The 26,342-nt window shown below is 39.5% G+C and overlaps 1 protein-coding gene across 2 annotated transcripts in view; it reads left to right on the top strand.

The window, feature by feature from the left end:
- Positions 1-22,703, top strand: part of LOC131231567 (subtilisin-like protease SBT5.3) — an 85,292-nt gene extending 62,589 nt beyond the window's left edge. The window contains exons 1-3 of one of the 2 annotated variants that reach the window (XM_058227802.1): positions 13,671-14,291; positions 17,283-18,261; positions 21,820-22,703. In XM_058227802.1, coding sequence (XP_058083785.1) covers positions 13,690-14,291; positions 17,283-18,261; positions 21,820-22,578 — 2,340 coding nt within the window. In that variant the 5' untranslated portion in view covers positions 13,671-13,689 and the 3' untranslated portion in view covers positions 22,579-22,703. Of the gene's footprint in view, positions 1-13,670; positions 14,292-17,282; positions 18,262-21,819 lie in introns of those variants that run through there. The other variant, XM_058227801.1, reaches the window with a different exon arrangement.
- Positions 22,704-26,342: the final 3,639 nt, after the last annotated feature.

Below are 26,342 nucleotides of genomic sequence, written 5' to 3'. Positions count from 1 at the left end.
ATTTCAAGTGGGCCACATCAAACAAAACAGTTGTGATAGAGACGTCCACCCTCTATTTTTACAAGCCCACCGGTATGGGTATATAAAAACCACTCTAACCATTAGATTCTAAACTGGAGAACTTAGGCCTTGGGCCAAAGATTAATCCAACCTATATATCTGTGATTCAGATGTGGTGATGCAAAGGAAACAATTTTGGGTAAACATTGCCAGTGCATTGTTTCCAATTGTATAGTCCACCTAAATCATGGATGGAGCTAGCTGTTTTTTATCTTTTTGACTTGGGCTTACATTGGGCGATGCATTGTTGTTGGTCAGAGTGGATTTCACATAAACATCATGGTGGAGCCAACCCAAGTCACCCAACCCCTTGCCCACACAGCAACCCCAACTTCGGTTAAAAAATCCAACAGAAGCTACTCTAATGATAATTATTTAAATTAATAGAATTGCTTATTCAAATCCTTTTTTAAAAAGGTGGCAGGATGTAAATACCGAATTAATGAGGTAGTTATTCCTTATTTTAATGGAAGTTAAAAAGTGTTAAATGAGTTTCAAGCTCATGACTTTAGCCATAGAAACAAGGTCGACAACTCATATGGTATTGGTGGGTCAGGATCAAATCCCTCATGGATAATATGGAAGTTTCTATCTCGTACTCCCCAAGGGAAGCCAATGTTGTGGCGGATAGGCTTGCTCCTATGGGCAGTGGTGGCCAACTCCATTCGTTTTTCTGGTCCATCCCCAGGTTTCCCCCTCTCAGCAGAGGCCTCCTTTTTCTAGGCAGAGCAGGCTTAGGATAATTGAGAGAATCTTAGTGCCTGTGTATTCCCCTTCTTGGTTGGTGGGCCTGCTTATTCCTTTTTGTTAACAGGCCCATCCTTGCAAATATAAAGCTTCTATTCTTCCTATATATGAAAATACCTTTTTTGAAAAAAAAAAAAGGTCGATTTACACTGTACTATGCCTTCAATGGGCCTAAAATTTCAGAAGAAAGTGAATTTTGTGACGGCGGGTTTGATGATCGGTTCAGATTTAGAGCTATGGCCCAGGTTTGGATGTGTTTGAGATGAAATAGTTCACAAGGGTGGCCCAACATCCAAATAGAGCCAAGTAAAGACTTGGTCGACTCTTCTGACTCACCTGTGAATACCATTGGGCTGAGTTTTTGGGTTTTCTGCAGGAGTAAAACAATAAATAAATGGGTGCTGCATTCAATGCATGGACCAGATGGTTAGGATTGCCAATGGCCGGAAAGCTACTTAAACACATTAGACTGGCCTTTCAATCAAGAATAGTACTGCTCTGGTTACTACTAATGTGATTCACGTTTCCACTTGGGATGTGTGATCCACTGCGACAAAAGACGGCCCTATCATATTCGTCTTATTCTAGCTCTACCACATATCTAGAAAAGAAAAAGCTAATGCAGAGCAAGAAATCCACTCCAAAGAAAATTTAATACCACACAGGTGAGAAAACGATCAATGAAATGATTGATTACAAAGGACACTAGAAGTATCCAACTTGGATGTGTAACCACTATCGATGAATCAAATTTTGGAAGTTGGATTGGTTAAGAAGCAGCAACCTTTTATTCATGGACTTTAGCTTTTTTGAACGAGGTCATTGATGTTTTTTACTTTGACCTTTCAATTATTGATTACATAGGACACAAGAAGCAAATGGCTCGTGCGAATCCTACAAAAGAAACTCCTCCACATACGGCCAACAATAATTACGGCCAACAATAAGTCTTCTGCAATTATGCTTCATAATAGCAGGCATTTCAAAGGTCCATGATCACTACCACTTGAAATGTTATCTTATAGGCCTAGAAGTGTGGATAAGAACCATATCTATGTACTCGGCCATCATATAACTAAATGTTTTTTTTTTTTTTTTGTCCAAATTTGGATCTTTCAGCCTTCCGGTGTATTCACATTCACTATTTTTTTTAACATCTCGAGTCATTTTGTTGAAGAGACACAATTGTACACCAGCATATTCTGACATGCCCCAAAAAAACTCTGGAGAAGCCTATCATATTCCTCCCCACCACTGCACAAAATAGAAAAAAAAACCAACTAAAAAAATAACCTTATTTCTTCACATGCATGAAAGTGGCCACCCTAGCTGAATCTGGATGCAGTCAGAACATCACTAGTGCCCACGTCCTCACTTGACTCCGCTGCGTTGGCCTCTTTTGACATCATATGCTTTATCTCCTTTTTGGGCTTTAGGATTTTGGTAATCCTTCTTCATATGTCTATGTTTTCCACAATTCTAACACTTCATCTTTCCCTTGCCCTTAGACTTGGACGGTGAACGCGATAAATTTTCATTCTCCCACTCTAAATTCATTCCCTTATCTACCAAAGCATCCATAGAGGAACCTGAACCGTTGCCCTTCTTTCTCAACACCCTCGACCGAAGGGCTGAGATGACAGTCTCAACATCACTGGTCTCTCTATCATTGCACATAATATCTACCAAGGTATTATAAGACTCTTGAAGAGATTTCAACAAAATTAGAGCATGATCTTCCTCACCCATCTTCACTTCCACATTTATCAATTTGCAATGGATCTGATTGAATGCGCTAATTTGTTCATTAAGATCTGACCCTTCTTCCATATTCAGATTATAAATTTTATTTTATAGATACAGATGATTTGACCGCGATTTCGTCATGTACAACCTATCTAACTCCTTCCAAAGTCAATCGGTGGTCTTTTGATCAGGGACAAAGAACATCATCTACCAAACATAGTTGGACCGAGGTTTTTGTTATTTCATCCAATTCTTTCCACTCTTCATTATTCATAGATTTTAAATGCTTCTCAACACTAAAAAGTGCATGTTGCAGTCCCTGCTGAACTAGGCCTCTCATCTTCACCTTGCATAGTTCAGAGTTGTTTTTTCTGAGGAACTTCTTTATTACATACTTCACATTCAATCCCTTAATCGTCATGACGACAATCCAATCTCAAATCCCAACGTTAGCTCTAATACCACTTATTGGGAATCAGAGAAAGCAAACCTCAAATTTGTATCACATGACAAGCAAACATAAACACGCGTGCACAAGAATACATGAATTTTATATGTAAAATTCCTTACGGGAAAAAATCACGGCACAAAACGACAACGAATCACTATGAAAGCAAAAGTACAAGAGATGTATGTACTTATAACATCAAAAAACCATCATTTTCTCTTTCCCAAACCCTAGAAATGTTTAGCTCTCTATTAGAATTGCTTAGGTTACCCTAATCCTGTAATTACACCCATACAGTACACTTACACAGTTCCGCACATGTCGTCGATTGATCTAACCCGATCTTTAGATCAATCGAGTAGAACATCAACCGATTGAGCACCCATGTTTGACTGATTGAACATACTCAAAAATAGTCCAGAGAGTTTACATATGTTTCCAAATTTCAATCGATTAATTGACTTAACTGTTCAACCGATTGAGGATATCCAAAATTGTATAGAGACCAATCTATATAATTTGGGGCTGGTTCAATCGATTGATCAGAGTGGTTGATCTATCAAACCCCTATTCCATCTACAGATTTAAGACATCTCACATATAACATCGACGGCTTTATATTTATAGATTAGATAGCATACATACATCAAGATGGGTCCCACATAATGTGGATAAGTGGAACAATCTCCTCCTCTCAACTGTTCTTAGTGGCGTAGTCCAATTGCACCTTTTGCTTGCCTAATTTTTTTGGACCATGTAGAAACACAAGGTGGCACACGTGATAGATGGGGTAGACTTCATCCACATCGACAGGGAAGCACGCCGGCATGTGTCGACGCAGGTAACGGGTCCCTCTGGAGTCTAGGGATGCACTCCTCCAGGGATGTCAGCAATTATCAACGTCCACCAGGTGTGCACCTCGATCCTTAGGCCGAGGGCTAAAAAGAAGCCAGATCCACAGCTAAGGTGAGCCATGAAATAGAAACTCCGTTTGGTGGATTTCACACATGACTTGTGGGGTCCAAAGAGCTTGGGTGCTAGCTCTCCATGCTGCGGACTGTTGTTGAAGACGATTTTGGATCCATTAATAAAACAATGAGCTGCGTTTATTGAGAGTACCATGCACCCGTGACGCATTCATACAATCCATCAAATAAATCAATGCTTTACCTACGACGCTTTATAATAAGGCCACATCAAATCAATCACATGCTTATGTTACCTTCAACGCTTTATAATAAAGGCAGTATGAGTGACTTAGGTGAGCCACACCACAGAGAACAAGTTGAGAGGGAACGTTCATCATTGATTTGCATGGAATGTCCAGCATACGGTTTTTGTCAAATCTCTGACATGAGATGAAGCATCTGATGAACGAGTTAGACTGCCTTAGTAGATCTTGTGGGTCCCATATCGACGGGTACAGTACCTCTTGAGCACGTTCCTAATTAAAAAGGGTAATTTTGTCATTTAAATAATTTTATGTTGACCGCGCCCATTTTTATTTTTATTTTAAAGTATTATTTTGATCGTCTGTTTCAATGCCCTACTTTTCTCTCCCTGGACTTGGATTGCGTGGCATAGAACATGGTAACTGAAGTGTTGACATGGCAAGCTTATGCAGAATCCACCATAAGTATGTGTTATATCCACAGGACCATCCATTTTGTAAATTCATTTTAGGATATGAGCCTATAAATGAGGCAAATTCATAGCTCAAGTGGACCACACCACATAAAGCAGAGGACAATGAAACCCACCATCGAAACCTTCTTAGGGCCCCATCCAACCTGTTGGTAAGGTCAAAAAGACTTGAATGAAGGGTAGACAGGTGCTTGATATATAATGCTGGAGTGGGCTATCATTTTAGAAATTGGAAAGTGTCAAGGTCTCCCCATTGATAGGTCCCTACGCATTAGTTCTTTTTCTGGGCTGCTAGGCACACAATTGTGTCTTCGTAGTTTCTTCTTATGAGGCTCTTTGTATATTGGGTTGTGTTAATAGAGTTGTATATGAGTAGAACCGCGTCGAGCTGTGAGCTTGGCGGCTCAGCTTGTCCAATAGCTGACCCCAGTTTGAACTCGGCTAAGCTCGGCTCGGTCCTCAATCCTGACTAGCCAGCTCGACTTGGTTCGATCAGCAGCTTGGGTCAATTCAAGCCGAGTTCAAGCATGTGTAGCATTTTTACAAACACAAAATGCATCTTTAATTTCTTACTTAATGCAAAAAAGTAATATTACTTTAAATGTATTTCATCAATCAATCCGCAAGTAGCATTAAAATCTAGATATGAGGACAGTCTTATAATATAAAGTTTTTTTGTAGTGATTTATTTCGTATTCATTCCTTCATTGCCACCAATCAATCCTGCAGAGAATGTACACACCCAAAACAACACTTCATTAGGTCATTTCATCAAACACTTGGCAAGTAACATCAATATCCAAATAATTGAGTCACTGAGCCGATTCAATTCGAGTCGAGGTTTGATTCAAGTTGAGTTGAGCTCACGCAAGCTTGAACTCAGCTCGAAATTTTCTCGACCTCCAAAAACTAGCTCGACTCGGTTCTAATACAATATTAAACCAGGACAAGACAAGTTCATTAAAGTTGGGTCAAGCAAGCTGACCAATCTAACTCCACTCATGTACAGCTATAGTTGTGGAGTGATTATAAAATAGGCAAGGTGCATTGTTTTTTTGTAGAGCTGCGCCAAGTAAATGAGTGTATATCGCTTTTTATCAATAAATTCCAGGTAGGTATCCCCACCTGTCTTTTTTTTTTTTTTTTTTTTTTTTTTTTTCTTTTCTTTTTTTTAAAAGCTTTTGTGGCCCTGTGAAGTTTTCAATGGTAGGCATTCAATCACCATTGCTTTCTATGGTGTGGTTCACTTAAGCTTTGGATATCCTTCAATTTTGGGATCATCTCCTAAACTGAGTTGGCAAAACGGATGGATGGAGTGGATAAAGCACATAAACCATAGTGGATCCCACACGATCCTTAAACGACCAGAACGAAAGACTTGTTTGGCTAGCAATCCCAACACCATCCAGTTAGCTTGTTTCAAAGCTCTGTCGACCACACTATGATGTAGGTGTTTTATCCACACCGTCCATCCATTTTTCTAAACAAGCATAAGCTCAAACATGTTGCATAATGTTGGTTTTAAAATATTTTTTAATAATAAAATATAAATATATATTATATAAAAGTTTGAAAAAATACTTTTTTTTGTGGGTTTTGGGAATAGTCCCACATTGGAAAAAGAGGAGAACTTTTTTAGGTTTAAATGAAAACAGTGGAGTATTATAATATTTGCTTACCTAGTCCAAGGACTATGGACCTTGTGTAACTGGAACACCTGCAAGTGCGCTCGCGCTCGGGCTCGGGCACGGGATCGGTGCGAGGGTGTGGGCATGTGAAGCAATGTGGCTGTAGAGGCGTTAGTGGTGCACTTTGCACTTCGCACGTCCGCATCGTGTCGCTCCTTCGTGAATCAAAGCGAGACGTGTGCGAGTCGCGGTGTGACCAAGTGGCTAAGGTGAGTAGCTGGTTGGCAGAGTGACTAGAGGACTGAGAGAGAGATCCCTCAGTATATATAGAGAGGCTGGAGATGATTGTTGCAGCAGATGTGTAACAGCTATTCAATTCATTATAGAGTCATGCTGTAAATGCTGCATGACTAGCCCAAAAACTAGAAAACGGCTAGCCAGCTCTCACAACAATCAGCATGCAGCTGCTGTTATGAGCCATGCAAAAGTTAGAAATGACTTAATGAAATTTGTCTCTGGACCATAACCCCCCAGCCACCATAACCTATAAATAGAGAGTCTGGATGAGTTTCAAACCATCTCAACTCACTCTAGGATACCTATACAAATCAGAGCCCATTGACCATACACTCTAGCAATATAGCAAGGTTCTTCTGAACCATTGCCTAAAGATCAGACCAACAGAGTGGTCTAAGAACGGTTCATCTAAACCAACTTTTGAAGAACAGACCAATGCAGTGGTCTAATATCAGAATTCTTCTTCTCTCTTTTCTAGGATTTTTCCTTTTCTTTATTTCTGCTGGACTGTGTAATAGAGTTCCATTAGTGGGCCTTCGTGTTTGCTGAACGCAAACCCACATCAGGCTTGTCGTATTCTAGAAGCGGTTTGCCTATAACCTTTCAACATACTTAATTCATTTGAGTAGGGGCAAATAACGCTTTAAGGACAACTAGCATTTCAAACGTGCTTCAGCCTGTCCTTGTTTTATTTTATCTTGAATTTTCGGTTTTCATATTTTACAGAAAATATAAATCTATAATTTTTCAACAATCTTAAAGCATTATTTGTGATGGAAGCCGATAGTGTATCATCTATCAAGTTGATGAATCAGGACTTGATTCGTCTTGACCAGTTTGATGGAACAATTTTACAAGGTGGCAAGATAAGGTCAATTTTTTTCTGATGGCGCTGAAGATCTATTACATTTTAGATCCAAATCTGTAATCATTACCTGAAGCATCCGACAAAGATACGCCTAAACAGGAAGCTGCCCGCACTAAACGAGCTGAAGACGAACTACTGTGTCGTGGACACATTTTGAATGCACTCTTCGACTGTCTGTACGATCTGTACATACAAATATCATCAGCAAAGGAAATCTGGACCGCTCTAGAGTTTAAATACAAGGTTAAAGAAGAAGGTACTAACGAATTTCTCATCGCCAAGTATTTTAACTTCAACATGGTAGATAACAAATTGCTACTACCCAAAATCCAAGAACTGCAGCTAATAGTAAACAAAATCAAAGCTATAAAAATTGATCTTCCTAAATCATTCTAAGTCGAGGCTATAATCGCCTAATTGCTACCGATGTGAAAAAACTATAGTAAGAAGTGAAAAAACTATAGAAAGAAGTTGCTGCATAAGACTGAGGACTACATACTGAAATAAATCTGGAAACATCTCAAAATTGAGAAAGAATCCCGCAATCGCAACAAAAAGAATGACAACGGGAATGCCTCGTCCAAGGTATATGTAGTAGAGAACACTAATAACAAGAATCCCGAGAAGGACGATTCCCTGAAACCCAATAAAGAAAAATTCAAGAAAAACACCTAAAAGAAGAACGGAAAGTTTAAAGGCCTATGCCATGTCCGTGAGAAAAACGGGCACTATGCTCGAATATGTCGATATTGCAAGTCTAAAAAAGAGGCAACTGCAGTAGAAAAAGGTGATATTGTGGCCATGATCACTGAGATGAATACTATCCAAGGAAAGGTTCCTGGTTGATGGTATGATACTGCTATCACCGTACATGTGTGTTACGATAGATCAGCCTTTAAAACCTATGATGAATTGACCGATGGTCAAGAAATCTAAATGGGTAATGAAGTTATATCGAAGGTTGTTGGCAAAGGATCCGTCGAACTAATATTCACCTCTGGAAAGAAAGTGATTCTGACAATTGTCCTGCACGTCCCAGACATGAGGCGAAACTGGGGACCTTCTGGGTAAAGCAGGAATAAGGGTAGTGTACGAGTCAGGAAAACTGATTATATCTAAGACTAAGAACTTTGTTGGAAAGGGATATTCTTATAACGGTGTAGTCAAATTTTCTCTAAATAAAAGTAGCACTTCTGCGTATATGGTTGAATCCGTTGGACTGTGGCGTGATAGACTAGCCCATATACGGTATAATACCTTGAAGTTTATGGCTAATAATGGTTTAATTTCATACACAGATAATGAAACCGATAAATGTGAAGCGTGCATACGATCCAAAATGATGAAAAAATATTTTCCAAGTGTTGAAAGATCGTCTTAAGTATTAGATCTTATGCACAGTGATATATGTGAGTTAAACGGCATTCTTACTCGTGGAGGTAAAAGGTATTTCATAACATTTATTGATGATCGCTCTAGATATGTATATGTATACCTATTAAAGAGTAAAGATGAAGCATTGAACATGTTTAAAATATATAAAATAGAAGTAGAGAATCAATTAAATAAAAAGATAAAAATTCTCCGTAGCGATAGAAGAGGAGAATACTTCTCCAATGAATTCGATAACTTCTGTGAAGAACATGGACCAATACATCAATGTACTGCGCTATACACACCTCAACAAAATGGAATAGCTGAAAGAAAAAAATAGAATATTAGTAGAAATGATCAACTCAATATTAATCAGATCAAAGTTGCCACTAAGTCTATGGGGTGAGGCACTGCTTGCAGCATGTCATATACTAAACAGAATTTCGTCTAAAAAATATAAAATATGTTCATATGAAACATGGAGAGGAAGAAAATCTAACCTACGATATTTAAAAGTGGGGGGATGTCTTACATATTGCAGAACCCCTAATTCAAAAAGAACTAAATTAGGACCCAGAGCTATTAAGTGCGCCTTCTTGGGGTATGCACAAAATAGTAAAGCTTATAAACTTCTAGATCTAGAGTCTAATACTATAATAGAATCAAGAGACATTGAGTTCTTTGAAAACTCACTATCCTTGGAGTCAAAGGATAATGAAATTCAAACTCCTGATAGAGAACCAAATACTACAGCTCCACAAGTAGTGGAAGTTCCTGTTGAACCTCGTAGGAGTCAAATGACAATAATAGATAAGAGTCTAGGAGATGACTACATAGACTCGTAACACGTCATTTTTCATCTTATAGAATGAGATAGAGAAAATGTTATAAGAAAAATACTTATAGTAATGACTGTATAAGATGATCCTAAAATATATAAAGAGGTTGTATCCTCTAAAGACTCAGCTTTCTGGAAAGAAGCTATAAATGATGAAATAAAATTCATAATGTCAAATTAAACATGGGAACTAGTTAACTTACCTCCAAGTTCTAGACCCATAGTTGCGAGTGGGTATTTAGGAAGAAATATCACATTGATGAGACTATCCAAACCTTTAAAACTTGACTAGTAGCTAAGGATTTTAGACAAAAAAGAAGGGATATATTACTTTGACACATACTCTCCTATAGCTAGGATAACATACATTAAGATATTATTTGCGCTAGCTTTTATACATCATCTTCACATCTACCAAATGGATGTAACGACTGTATTTCTGAATGGTGACCTCAATGAGAGGGTATATATGGAACAACCTAAAGGATTCGTTGTACAAGGAAATGAAAATAAAGTATGTATATTAATCAAATCTTTGTATGGATTAAAATAAGCACCAAAACAATGGCATGAGAAGTTTGATTCTAAAATACTTGGTTTCATACATAATGTAGCTGATAAATGCATATATTCTAAAGTAGATGGTAGCTACATGATTATTATTTGTCTATATGTTGATGACATATTAATAATAAGTAATAAAATGGAAGATGTGAACGAAGAGGTTTTTATCTTTCATATCTAAAATAAAGGATCTTGGACAAGTTGATACCACATCTTAGGTATCAAAGTTAAAAAACAGTGTGGGGATTATGCTTTAAATCAATCTCATTATATTGAAAACAGACTAAATAAGTTTAACCATCTAAATATAAAAGAAGCAAAAACCTCATTTGATCTAAGTATCAAGCTAAAATAGAATAACGGAAGGACATTTGCACAACTAGAATATGCGAGTACTATAGGAAGTCTTATGTATGCTATGCAATGCACTAGACCTAATATCGCATATGCTTTGAGTAAATTTAGTAGGCTACTAGTAACCCTAGTACTGAACGTTGGAATGCAATTAGTAGAGTCCTTGGTTACTTGAAAGCAACCAAAGACTTAAGATTATTTTGTTCAGAGTTTCCTACCGTATTGGAAGGATATACTGATGCGAGCTGGATATCGAGTGCAATGGATAACAAGTCTACTACAGGGTAGGTATTCACCCTAAGAAGTGCAGTTGTATCTTGGGATCCAAGAAACAGACCTGCATAACGCATTCGACTATGGAGTTTGAATTTATAGGCCTGGCTACAACAGGTAAAGAAGCTGAGTGCCTAAGTAGCTAAGAGATCTTCTATTAGAAATCCCTTTCTGTGTAAAGCCTGTATCGGCTATGTCACTACATTGTGATAGTGAAGCCACATTAGCTCGATCCTATAACGGCACATAATGGTAAGTCTAGATATATAAGTCTTCGACATGATTATATCAGACAATTGATTCGAGATGGAATCATTGTTATTTCCTATATGAAATCAAGTAATAACCTGGTAAACCTTTTATCAAACCTCTACCGAGAGAGGTAGTAAAGGCTACATCTAGATGGATGGGGTTGAAACTCTTCAACTAAAGTTCCACCAGTAATGGTAACCCAACCTAAAGTTAGAAAATCTCTAATTTCGGGTTTAATGGGTAAGAACAAGTCACTGATATGTAAAAAGTTTTTCAGTACTAAATTATAAAACCTCATCCATAATAAATAAGTGTTGAGCATTACGAAAGAGGGTTGAGTCTTAGAACTCTTAATGAAATCCAGTCTAAAGGACAAGTGTCTTATAGTAACGAAGACACTAGAAGGATTTCACCTATATGAACGTAGAGATGATGTCGTCTCTCATGAGAGTTAAGAGTTTTCTCTCGGAATCGTTCACGAATTAGGGTAAGCACATGGCCATTAATTGTGTCGAACAAGATTGTGGGAACTCTAATAACACATAGCGAATATGTATGTAGTTTCCCCGACTTTGTTACTAGGAATAACTGGAGTTTAACGTTGCAGCTACCAGTCATTTCGATAGAGTTTTGAGATACTTACATTAAGAGAAGATTAAAATCGAAAGATATCTTTCTTTATGCATATAAGCTGATTATTCTGGTAGAAATGTTTAATCGAAAAAAATATATTTTTAAAAATCAAGTGGGGGATTCTTGCATAATATTGATTTTAAAATATTTTTATTAATAAAATATAATATATATATATATATATTATTTTATTAATAAAAATATTTTAAAATCAATATATATATATATTATAAAAGTTTGAAAAAACACTTTTTTTGTGGGTTTTGGGAATAGTCCCACATTGGAAAAGGAGGAAAAGTTTTTTAGGTTTAAATGAAAATAGTGGAGTACTATAATATTTGCTTACCTAGTCCAAGGACTAGAACACCCCCGCGTGTGCTAGCTCTCGAGCTTGGTCTCCGGCACGGGCACAAGCTCGGTCTCGGTCTTAGTCGCGTGATCGGTGCAAGGGCATGGGCATCTGAGGCAGTGTGGCTGTAGTGGCGCACTTTGCACTTCGCACGTCCGCATCGTGTTGCAGAGGGTTGCTGCTTCGCGACCTTACGCGAACCGAAGCGAGACATGTATGAGTTGCGGTGCGACTAAGTAGCTAAGGCGAATGGCTGATTGGCAGAGAGACTAGAGGACTGAGAAAGAAATCCCTCATTATATATAGAGAGGCTGGAGATGACTGTTGCAACAGATGTGTAATAGCTATGCAATTCATTACAGAACCATGTTGTAACTGCTGCATGGCTAGCCCAATAGCTAGAAAACGGCTAGCTAACTCTCACAACAGTCATCATACAGTTATTGTTATGAGGCATGCACAACAGTTAGAAAACGGCTAGTTTTCCAACAGGTAGAAATGGCTTAATGAAATTTATATCTCTGGACCATAACCCCACAGCCACCATAACCTATAAATAGAGAGTCTGGATGAGTTTCCAAACCATCTCAACTCACTCCAGCAGACCCATACGAATCAGAGCCCACTGACCATATACTCCAGCAATATAGCAAAAGTTCTTTTGAACCATTGCCTGAAGATCAGACCAACAGAGTGGTCTAAGAACGGTTCATCCGAACCAACTTTTGAAGAACAGACCAGTGCAGTGGTCTAATATTAGAATTCTTCATCTCTTTTCTGGGATTTTTCCTTTTCTTTATTTCTGTCAGACTGTGTAACCGATTTCCATTAGTGGGCCTTCGTGTTTGCTGAATACAGACCTACATCAGGTTCGTCGTATCCCAGAAGCGGTTTGCCTGTTACCTTTCAGTATACTTGATTCATTTGAGTAGGGGCAAATAATGCTTTAAGGACTGCATTTCAAACGTGCTTCAGCCTTTCCTTGTTCTATTTCATCTTGAATTTTCGGTTTTCATATTTTATAGAAAATACAAATCTATAATTTTCCAACAAAACATGATGTAGTAGCGAAAGCTCAAGTGGACCACACCATTGAAAACAGTGGAGATTAAAGTCCTATTGTTGGAAATTGGTATTTTTTTTTTCTTAGTTTTCTTGGATGATGTCAGCCGGTGTCATCAGCTGTGGCGTGGACTTATGTCACAGGAATTCTCTGTGAATTCACACAATCCGAGCATCTATTAAACGTGTGAACCGGAAGGGCCGTCAAAAGTGGGCCCCACTTAAAATGTACTCCACTCATTAACAAGGATAGACTGTGGTGATAGTTCACAACCATTTACTTCAAGTGATGATGACTCATTCACCCAACATATCGACCCCGTAAATGCAGTGATCCTGTCCGTCCAAATCATGGGGTCCATCGTGGAATCAGAAATGCCGGAAAATCAAACTAATTTTACAATCTTAACACTCTAATCACACCCATCAACCATAAATCTATCAGCATGACCTTCGGCATGCATGCTCCCTTCAAAATGATGCGCACCAACAATACGGTGATTATATTGACTTATTAACGATTATGCCACGTCGAGCCCATTATAAGAAGGCATGGTGGGGAGAGAGAAATTCAAGAAAGAAGAAGCAGCAATGATGGCTACAAAGCTCTTTCTTTTCCCTCTTCTGATATGTGTTTCTTCTTTCATCCAAACACCCACATTTGCTAGCAATAAGAAATCTTATGTCGTGTATTTTGGAGCCCACTCTCATGGCTCCCAACCTTCTTCCATCGACTACGAACGAGTCACGAACTCCCACCACGAGTTCTTGGACTCGTTTGTCGGGAGCAAAGAGAAGGCAAAAAATGCCATCTTCTACTCCTACACGAAGCATGTGAACGGTTTCGCCGCAAACTTAGAAGCGGAGGAAGCTAAGGAGATATCAAAGCATCCGGATGTTATATCGGTTTTCAGGAACAAGATGGCGAAGCTACACACGACTCGGTCCTGGGAGTTCCTAGGGCTGGAGAAGAACGGTAAGATTCCTGAAACATCGTTGTGGCAGAAAGCGAGGTTTGGCGAAGATATAATCATTGGGAATATCGATTCGGGGGTTTGGCCGGAATCGGAGAGCTTCAATGATGATGGAATGGGGACCATTCCAAAGAGGTGGAAGGGATCATGTGATAGTAATGGTGGAGTTCGTTGTAACAGGTAATTTTCTCTTCTAATTTTAGATTGCTTCTCTTCATAATCAAGATGTTTTTGGGGCAGGGGTTTATGTGAGCTTGGGGACTGCTCGAAGTTGAATATCCTGTATAGCTTCGCTTTCTTTGGCTCAATAAAGCTTTTTCTTTCTTCCAAAAAAAAAAGAAGCTGTTTTTGGGTTTACTGCAGAGTTCCTCGCAACTACTGACTTTACCAAATGATGTCCGCTTTCAAATGCTCCAGTGTGCTTTTTGGACGTGTAAAACAAGTGCTTTTGGACGAGTAAAATGAGTGAGATTCCCTCCTCCATTATCTTTTGGGATACTGACTTTGTGGTATTTGAAAAACGCACCAAAAATTAAAAGGTTTAAACAAATGTCCTAACTAGTTTCTTGACACTTTTTTTTTAATTGAGATGAAATTACCCCTCACTATTTTTTTAATTTTTTATTTTTATTTATTATTATTATTATTTTTTTATTGAGTCACTGCCCCATCTCACCATTCCATCGGCCACCATATTAACCTCTCTCGGAACTACACTGACCCTAACGTAGGTACCACTGGTACCACATCTCTACATGGACGGCCACGCTCTATTGATCATGTCTACCACCAAAAAGAAACACTTTCCAGCTCCACTTTGGAGCAGCCCCTGGTCACACAAATAGATAGCCCCTCCACTAACGCTTTGATTTCGGCCCAATTGTTAGAGCCGAACCTGTACCCTGAAGAAAACGTAAACTGATATCTTCCCTCATGATCCCTGCACACACACCCACCTCCTGGGAGCCCCGAGTTACCCCGTGATGAGCTGTCAACATTCATCTTAACTCAACCCTTGGTGGGCTTCTTCCACTTGACAATCTTCAAGGAGTGTTTCATTTGATGGACTTTTGCAATCCCTATTGCTTGAAGAGTGATATGCCTTGCCCCTTTAACATAATTTGGAACTGGGAGGGAAGCCCCAATCCTCCTCATCCATATATAGACTCTGGATATTACGGTAGCAACATTTACCCGATTCCCCTTATACTGGTTTCCATTTCGCTCGTCCCAAACCTCCCAAATGATCTGACAAGGGGCGAGCCCCCGTATAATCTTGAAATTGGATGCTCTCATCCACCATTAATGGGCCTTGTCCGCTACTCCATGGTCCGCCCCCATAGGAATTTCAAACGGTGTTAAAATGGACCCACACCTAGTTCGCTAGTGCTCCCTTTGAGAACAGATGGTCCAACGTTTTTTCATCAGAAGCAGAGCCCAACGTTGGGCCACAGCAGTAACATTTTGAAGCCATCTGAATTCCCCTTGATTGCACTATTTGATTAATCGGGACAACCGATGAAGTACTTTCCGAGTAAGTAATCCTTCGGTGGCAGCTTAGCGTGCCAAATCTAATTAACCCACTTTTTTCTATCTCCTAGTGTTTTACAAATCTTCCAAGCCGAACTGACCGTAACTTTGCCAGTCGATGAGCCCATCCATATCCTTCTAACTTCCCCAATCTGCACAGCCTCTCCACCCATATATGTTCAATCACCACCTGTGACAGGCACGACTCAAGTTGAACTTCTTGTAACGCCTTTATCCAGGCCGTTCATCCATTTTTCCATTTCATTTCAGGATATGAACCCAAAAAAGAGGAAGATAAAATACTCAAGTGGACTACACTATAGGAAGCAGCACTGATGATAATGCACACAGTTGAAACCTTTCTATGCCCCACCGTGACATTTATTTGCAATCCAACATGTCATAAGGTTACACAAACTTGCATTTTGAGTTAAAATGTAAATTTCAGCTTAATCCAAAACCTCTATGACCCTTAAGAATTTGTTAATAGTGGACGTTTAATCCCGACTGTGGATCTACTTGAGCTTTGAATGTCTAAATTTTTGGGATCTTACTCTAAAATGAACTGAAAATCATAAAATTAACTGGAAAAAAAACATGACTTATATTTGATCTTACTCTTAGGATATGATCTCTTACATTAGTCATTATGATCGATTTTGTCTAGGCAGTGGCAAGATGCAATCCGCCTCTTTTAGAGAGAACTTAATTATGCCTCGAAAATCGTGATTTATTAAGGTTAAAATCAAACCTCTATTTCGTGGTCGCGGATTAGCTACTGATAGGTTGAGTAGCGCGAGTTGCTATACTGAAGTTGATTTTTTTTTTTAATAGCTACTGTACCTGATCATTCAAATGGATGGATTCACCAGGAAGTTGATCGGAGCCAGATACTTTAAGAAAGGCTACGAGGCAGAAAATGGCCCAATCAACGCCACACTCTCAACGGCACGTGACACCGATGGCCATGGGACCCACACCCTCTCAACGGCTGGTGGTGGCTTCGCAGCATAAATAGAATTCTTCTCTAACAACTTTCATAGATTGGACACTATCTAAAGCAACACTGATCTATAGACGACTATTATCTAACAAGTCTCCTAATATAGCTTGGATTCTATCTTTAGAGAACTCTCCATACATAGAGATCATTATTGACAAATAAGCAAATCCTGACACATGGCAGTGCACATTGTAACATGCAACTAGTTTTTTTATGATAAGGAAAAAAAAATAGTTAGCTGACATATGTAGACCATCCTTGTCTCTTAGGAAGCACACAAAATCTCAACCGTGGGTTGTTAAAGCACACGGATGGAATCACCTACAAATTATATAAATACCCTCTTAAAACAAACCTTTGCCGCAAGCTACGTCAGGTGTAAGTTTCCCAAATGAATCTGGAAACCCAAGATTTTTTATAGATCATGATCATTCATGATCGTGGGACCCACCAATTCTCTCAGACACGTAAACCTGATCGAGAAGAACCATGTCTCGACCATGATCCTCGCCGTAATTCATGACGTCGTGCGGCGAAGGCCGAATCTTTCTAACTCCAAGCGCGAGTTGCTATACTGAAGTTGATTTTTTTTTTTAATAGCTACTGTACCTGATCATTCAAATGGATGGATTCACCAGGAAGTTGATCGGAGCCAGATACTTTAAGAAAGGCTACGAGGCAGAAAATGGCCCAATCAACGCCACACTCTCAACGGCACGTGACACCGATGGCCATGGGACCCACACCCTCTCAACGGCTGGTGGTGGCTTCGTCCCAGGAGCAAACATCTTCGGTTATGGCTACGGTACAGCGAAAGGCGGATCACCCAATGCACGTGTGGCCGCATACAAAGTCTGCTGGCCTGGCTGCTTTGACGCGGACATCATCGCAGCCTTTGATGCCGCTATCCACGACGGCATCGATATCTTATCAGTCTCTATCGGTCCGAATGAGATATACACCGATTATCTTCAAAATGGGGGCGAGATCGGATCGTTCCATGCAATAATAAAAGGAATCCCCGTCATCTGCTCTGCTGGCAACGAAGGCCCAGGTAATGGTACGGTTCAGAACGTGGCCCCTTGGATCATGACTGTAGGAGCCAGCACAATGGATAGGGAATTCCCATCATACGTCCACCTCGGCAATAACAAGCACATCAAGGGACAGAGCCTCTCAGCAACATCCCTTCTGGCAGACAAATCCTATCCGTTGATCATATCCATTGATGCTAAATCTGCCAATTCAACGGCTATTGATGCTCAATACTGTGAAAAAGGGACACTGGATACTAAGAAAGTGAAAGGAAAGATCGTTGCCTGCATTGGTGGACGCATCGATAGTTTGGAGATTGGCGAGGTAATCAAAAAGGCAGGTGGCGCTGGGGTGATAATCGTGAATCAGCCAGATACTGATTTACTGGCCAACGTTCATGTTCTTCCAGCTGCAAATATCGATTGGGATGATATAGTTGCCTTATTGTCTTACAATGCATCTACTGCTTCGCCAACGGCTTATATCAGCCGTCCCACCACGCAGCTTGGAATCAAGCCCACACCTACTATGGCTGCATTCTCATCACAGGGGCCTAATCTCATCACACCAGAGATCCTCAAGGTGAGTACTAAAATGCTATGAGTGGGGCCCATATATATGTGTGAATTCAATCTGGTTCAGTAAATAGGCAAAGCCTCACCTAAGAGGTGATTGTGTATTGAGTAAATCCTTTGTGGGGTCCACTATCATTTTTATGTCTTATCCACACCGTCCATCCATTTTTTCAGATCTTAGTGGAGGAGCCCAAAATTGATGCATATCTAAAGACCACACCACAGGGAACAGTGGGAATTGAAAACATACCGTTGAAAGTTTATTGGGGTTACAGAAGTTCTGAATTAAACCGATATTTGTGTTTTCCCTTCATTCATGTCATTCATGTCTGTTTGACCTTATGAACGGGTTAGAGGACAAAGGAAAACATTACTGTGGGACCTAGGCAGGTTTCAACTGTCGTTCCACTGTTATTCCCACTGTTTCTTGTGCTATGGTCCATCAAGCTTTGGATATACTTCAATTTTGTGGTCATGCCTATAATGAGCTAGTAAAATGGATGGACGGCATAGATAAGTTACATACATCACCTGTGGGCCCCCACTGAGTTTACTCAGTACGTACACTACAGGGTACTGAGTTACTCAGTCCCGAATTTACTGTCCCATGGGGAAGGCAAAATCAAAATTTTGAATAGGGTAGACCCTTCTATAGTTCAAAAACTTAAAAATCGACTGGACTCGTTGTCGGGTCGGGTCAAGACAACTGGAAGATTGAAATGAGTCTTAGATTAAAATCATTATAATCCATAAGTATATTAATAGGAAAATAAAGCATAACTGACGCATGTGGATTGCTGGTGAGAGCTTTTGGAGGACTTGGTTCAAGTCATGTTGAGTCATATTGAGTTGGCTGAGTCGTCGAGCTGACTCAAAAATTCTTGCTGAGTCTGAACTGAGTCACACTCATGGCCATGTTTCTTAGAGACTCAGCTCAAAATATCACTGAGTTGGGTCAACTCAGCCAACTTTCAAGTCCCGCAAGTGAGTTTTAGAACTATGGCATGACTAGTTGAATATCTGGGCAGGTTTGTTGCCAGCCTGTTATGATTGAATATATATTGTTGATCTTTTTATAAGTAGAGCTGGGCAGAATCCAACCCGATTTGATCTGATCCGAAGGTTAGGATCGGGTCGAATCGAGTACGCCCATTCAGATCCGACCGTATATCGAGTCGAGTTCGGATCAATGGCCAATCTGGACCGATCCGATCCGATTGGATCTGATCCACACAACTTTCATTCAACACTATTTCTTATAATGTTGTCCACTTGAGATTGGGATATACCTCATTTTTCATTTAATACAATAAATTGATCAAGAAAAATAGATGGACGACGCGGATGAAATAAATACATGATGGTGGGTCCACAGAGCACCGACCACCAGCCATTAGCTAGTAGCTGTAGGAGTAGCCAATCCGTCTCCTCAGTCATCTCAACCGGCATCTCGAGCACCGTTCTGACTTCGAAATCGGATTGCGTTACGCAGTACGCTTTTATCGTACTAAGTAAACTATGTTGGGCGCACCATGAATTCATGTTGTTTATCCACACCGTCCATCAGCGTTTCTATCTCATTTTAGCGGTTGAGACCAAAATTGAAACATATCCGAAGCTCAACTGGGCCATGCCACAAGAAATAGTGGGAATAATGATTTCCATCGTTGAAACCTTCCTAGGGCTCACAATGACGTTCATTTGTTACCTGACCTTTTCATAATATCAAAAGGACATGGATGAAGGGAAAACACAAATATCAGCTTGATCCAAAACTTCTATCGCCCCAAAGAATTTTTCAATGGTAGATGTTCAATTCACACTGTTTCCTATGGTGTGGCCCATTTGAGCTTTGTATACAATTGATTTTTAGTACTGAAAATAAAATTAAATTATAAAATGTATGGAAGGAGTGGATAAAATAAATACATCATGGTGGGTCCCACATACTTTACTTAGTAGGCTTATGGTACTGTGTTACTCTGTATGCAAGCTTCCTCTGATTTCTGAGTCTGACTACTAACAGACGTGAGGAAGTCTGATGGGCAGGTGTAACATGCACCAGCTGGTGCATTGACCTCAGTAAGTTCTGTGGGTCCCATGAGGTATGTGTTATATCCAAACCGTCCATCCATTTGGCGATTTCGGATTAAGTGGAATACACTACAAAAAAGCAGTGGGGGGTTGAATGTCTATCATTGAAACTCTTTTTGGGTCATAGAAGTTTCGGATCAATACGAAATTTGTTTTCCCTCTTCATCCACGTAGTTGTGACCTTATTAACGGACTGGATGGAAAATAAATGTTATGGTGGGCCCTACGAATTTTTTAATGATGAATTTTTTTTTTTTTTAAATTTTCAAAAAATAAAAAGTTAGAGGCAAAAACGCTACACCTGGCGGGAACACTTTCATACGAAATTGTTAAACCGATCACACATGTCCGGAATCCGACGGTTCTAAGCCTCTATCACCCCATGATTCCATTTCTGTCAATCCAATCAGAGAAATCTGCTCGAAGTTTAAACCCACTTGCAATTTCAAGAGATCTCGTTCTGACCAAGGTTAGAGAGCGAAATATCCCAAAATGATAGAAAGGGATTTGAATCTCATCGCACTTTCCGATTGCAAAATCTCACCAATCGATGGCTTGGATCTCACGGTAATGCTTCAAATCCTGTCATCTCTCCAATCTTTATTGGTTCAAATCACTGCAATGTATGTGTTTCCTCAAAATGATTTTGAGTAGAAATGCGACGATTTCTGCTATTAGAAACCATGGATTTAGGTCTAAGAAACTTCGATTCCTGGATTTATGCTTTAGATTCGTGTCCTAATGGATGTTTTCTTTAATTTTGACTAAAACAGAAGACTCGATCCGAACCATAGCTAACCTGATCCAACTCGGTTCCCCTGACCGAGTCGGACTCGGTTCGAATCAGGCTAGCAGTGCAACGGATCGGATGGAGTCAGATGACCCGGACTCGGTCCCAGATCGGATTGAGTTCGGGTCAGTTCATTGAAAATTTTGGACCGAGTCGAGTTGGACCCAATCCAGTCCAACTCGACTCGATGCCCACTTCTATTTATAAGGAAATATCAGATTTTATTTCAAAGACTTGGAGACATGGAGAAAAATCAATGTGGTCATGTGACTCTACCTTACACAATTTCGGTTGACTCATTAAAATAAATAAATAAACCTCTCAGTAAATCAAAAGGAAGAATATTTAAACATATGACTTGTCATTTTAAATATTAAGGAAACATGGTAATCAGCACCAAAGGAAATTCAACTGAGTTATGACTCGACTCATTGGTCCATGTCTAGTTTTAATTTCAATGTGGCTCACCAGATTGGACGCTAATTGCATCCTACCCCCATCTCTAGCAGTGCTGGCAATAACAGTGATGATCTGAACCAATCACTACCATAGAAAATAGGATTTTCTGTTTGTAGCATGCAGAGGATCTGAATTCTAAACAAAAACATTAAGTGCTTTTCTATTAGTGTAAATGGTTAATTTATCATTCCATCCATTAATGGATTTTTTATATCTATATAGCCAGATATTACTGCACCTGGAGTCAATGTCCTCGCGGCCTATACCCAATACGTTGCACCCAGCGATCTACCTTTTGATCCACGACGAGTTCTCTTCAATGTAATGTCTGGGACATCCATGTCATGCCCTCATATTGCCGGCATCACAGGCCTTCTCAAGGCAATCCACCCCAAATGGAGCCCATCAGCGATCAAATCAGCAATCATGACTACTGCACGAACAAAAGACAACACAGGATCTCCCATGAGAAACTCTTCTTTATCTAAGGCCACACCTTTCAGCTATGGCTCAGGACATGTGCATCCTAACCGTGCAGTGGACCCTGGCTTAGTCTATGATCTAACCGTCGAGGACTACCTGAATTTCCTCTGCACCAAGGGATACAACAAGACTCAATTCGCAAAATTCACTAAACAACCCTACGCATGCAATCAAAAGTCCTTAAATCTTTTGAACTTTAATTACCCTTCAATAACTATTCCTCATCTCTCTAGCTTGACTACTGTAAGTAGGACAGTCAAGAATGTGGGAAACCCAAGTACGTACACGGCCCGCATCCATGCACCGCCAGGAATTTCTGTATCAATCAAGCCCATGAGCTTGAAATTTGAGAAGATTGGTGAAGAAAAAACATTTGAGGTTAGCCTACAGGCTAAGCAAGGTGGTGTGGCTGATGATTATGTGTTTGGGAAGCTGATATGGTCAGATGGTAAGCACTACGTGAGAAGTCCTATTGTTGTGAAGGTGGCAAAAGCTTGAAAGGTGCAAATTTGCTTAGTAGCTTTGTATTGTGGCTTTTAGTATTGTACAAGCTCATGTCTAGCATGAATTATTAAGCTAAGGTAGAAATTATCCTACTTATATTTAAGTATAAATTTCCTTAAGAGCCTGTTTGGTTAGAGGTAAATTGTCACGCCCCAAATCCAGAATTCAGGCCCTACTACTTCCTAAGTCCCGAACTTGGTGAACGGTTAGCGAACTTCCCGAACGCCAAACCCAACTCATGGTGGGGGAGTTTTTTTTTTTCTTTGGAATGGTTAATCTGATTAGGTGATTGCATATTTAATAAATGGTATCAACACATATCCAAGAAACGAACATGTTTGACATGTTACATATAAGATGGTGCATCCGAAAAGGGAGAATAGATAACAAAGCCCCTAAAACTCTTGCAGGCACGCGTTTCTACTAAATGCATCCTGAAGAAATTGTAAATCATCTGTATGAGCAAACCACAGCTCGTGGGTCTAGTTCATACCAGGAGTAAAACACAGCTTCTCAAGGCACTCCCATAAAGACATTCAAAACAACCACTGGCATATTATCAACCAAGCATGCATGTTATCATATGTGAGCATGTTATCAACCAAGCATATTATCACTACCAAGCTAACAACCTAACAAAAAAAAAAGATTGTGTGTGTGTGTGTGTGTGTGTGTGTGTGTATAAATTAAAGTTCGTCAGGTTATCATAAATCATGTAACCAATTTTAGGCATACTACTCAGACGAACGATCATGAATCATAAGAATAGTCAATCATCATGTACAAGATAATCAAATTATGTATTCCATTATAGAGCATATGATGGAAAAGGAATAATAAAGCTGGTGTGTGTAGTCGGGATGATAGTATACGGTATCACAAGCCATAGGGTTCATCAGAAGGGACTTTTATCCAAACAAGTCTCATACCTGATTTGGATAGCTATACTCAATGTGATAAACTCCAAAATCATGACCATTTTGAAGGTACACATAATGATTTAATTACGCACCACCAGCCTGAGTGGATAGTGGATGAATGAATGTATGAGTCAAATGATGAACATGCAAATCCTACTCAGTAAGTCCACATTTCAGTATGGTTCAATCTGGAAATATCACCAGGGTCTAATACACTTCCGACACTGGTTACCACCCATTGTGTGCAAGACCAAGCGATTGCAAAAGATCTCACTATCCGCCTCGTTAATGGTACACAAAAACTACCTTGTCCGTCGATAGTGAACCCATTTCACAAGCTAATCAAACTCAACCTAGCATATAACCCTCTGTACTTAGGTGGGTAAGGTCAAACCCCTTCCAACCGACCTTGACAAAGTGGGGGATGCGGTCTACTAGTATGTAGCCATCGTGCGCTTATAAATCCACTCAGTTTAGACATTAGAACATCTTATTGGTACCACAGGGTTTAGTTACTTTCACACAAGGATGCCTATGACACCGTGTAACATCAGTAGTTTCCGGTGTCCATCATCTGCCAGCCACAACAAGGATACGGGACCACCTCCCCGATGACTCTAGGGAGAAGATGTACGTGTCATACATAGTGCAAAATATATGAATCACACGATCGAAGTCATGTATCAAACCTACGCGTATAGCATGAATCATGCGGGGCAACCTTGTCTCATATAGAGTCCCCTAAGTGTCTCAAGCCGAACGACATATATTATGAACAATCATAATTCACAATAGGCATACAAATGATGCGTGTGAGATATGATAATGTACAATCATAAGCACTATGCATGAAATGTGTAATACCGCATTAAGCATAAAGTATGGTTAAATCAATAAAAAGCAATGCTAACTTAAATACAAGAGCAATGCTAGCTCTCATATAAAATAAGTGTTGCATCAATATAAAGAAAGTACGATATCAATATAAAGAAAGTACCATGTCAACAAAAAGAAAATGTTATTAGCAAACATCAGTGTAACCCTCGCATAAATCACTAATCTAATGCCACAAAAATCATCAGGTGACATACCAACATTTTACGTCGAATTATCCAAGTCATGCAAGCATGTGCATGAAGTAAATAACATACAAGCATTCACATGCATCATCAATATCATGGTCATCATCTAACACTAGCATAATACATGCCCTAGACATTAGGCTTCTATCATGCATGAGGTTATCCTTACGTTCACTAACATCATTTATTTATCATCGTTTCGGTATAAAGTAAAACATGGTTATCTTATGTTATCTTATGCATGAGATTATCATGACCATTAACGTGTGCATTATTGTCACTTTGATATCAATATCAACTAATGCAACAATATTAAGCAAAGCATAGTAATTATACACACATTATCGTCATGAGTATCAACACGTGCATGATTATCAACAAGGATATCAACCTCATCATCCAATGTAATGATTATCAAGTAAAGCATGGTAATCAACTAGTATATTTTGTCATCATATACATGTACATACTATCATTATCATTAGCATGAAGATCACTTTCACTTCATAATTAACATAGGCAATGTCACAACTACCATAAACAATTAATTCATCATCAATGCATATGTCATCAATTTACCATTGATTAAATCATCACCATAATCGATAGTAACTCTACCATAATCACCATGAATTAAATGATATCTATCATTTCAACCAACAACTCACGACCATCATTATCATGTTATCATACATGTATCGTCATCTGGACCATTACTAGGTGCGTCCCACTTAGTGTGACTTCCATATTGACCTTGGACTACATGCAAGGCATGGGGTCGTATAAGTCAAGTGTGAGTCTCACTTAGTAAACCACTGGGCCAACTCTAAGGGATAAACTTTCAACCACAAGGCCATCAATGGCATGGATCCAACTCCACAACTAAGTGGAACCCACACATCCAACCATCAACTAAAAACAATGCATAATCTCAAACATAAGGACAACATGCTAACATCTCTCATGTCATACATCATATTGTACCCACTAATCACATATACAAGCAAACCAAGAAAAAGCATAATTATCCAGCTTATGAAATCTAAAATAGGCATCGTTAAGTGTGGTCTAATTGACTAGAGGTAGTGTATAAGACACACTGACCACTAGGCAATAGGCCTGCCCAATGGGCTTAAGAAAGGTTACCATGGTGGGTTTCTTACTCCCCAACAATTACTCTTAGTGTTGGGCCCACTTGGGCCTTAGGGTTGCCTCATTTAAATGGGCCCAAGGCCATTCATACCTTAAGACAGCAACTGGGCCCAAGGCCATTCAATGAAGGCATTGAAGTTGTACCGTTTTGAGGAAGTGTTGTCATATGCGAAATAGGTTGTCGGAATCGCATGTGGGGAGCTTTAATGCGGGGGCATACATCATTACTTGTATCCCATTTTTGCATTAAAAAGAGTAGATATGAAGTGAATGTTTATGATTATTTTATCATTACTGCTTTGATTAACTCGATAACATATGTAACTTTTGCCTTATAGAACCACTGAGTTGATCACTCACTCCCACTTTGGGAGAGTGTTTTAAAATACCAACCAGACGCTGATTTGGATGCAGGTAAAGATGACGTCTATGCTCTGGAGTAAGACTTCTAGGATGAGGCGAGTGAATTCTCCTACTTCCAATTCTCAAGCGGGTCGATGTAGACCTCGTGCCGTCACGCAGGAACCACTGGGACATTTGGGCTTAGCTACACACTTTACATACCATTTTGTTTATTTTGAAACAGTACATGTATATATAATGA

The sequence above is a fragment of the Magnolia sinica genome, chromosome 17 (genome assembly GCF_029962835.1).
Source record: "Magnolia sinica isolate HGM2019 chromosome 17, MsV1, whole genome shotgun sequence".
NCBI lineage: Eukaryota > Viridiplantae > Streptophyta > Magnoliopsida > Magnoliales > Magnoliaceae > Magnolia > Magnolia sinica.
The sequence above is the reverse complement of the archived record's forward strand: the minus strand, read 5'-3'. Positions and strand labels throughout refer to the sequence as shown.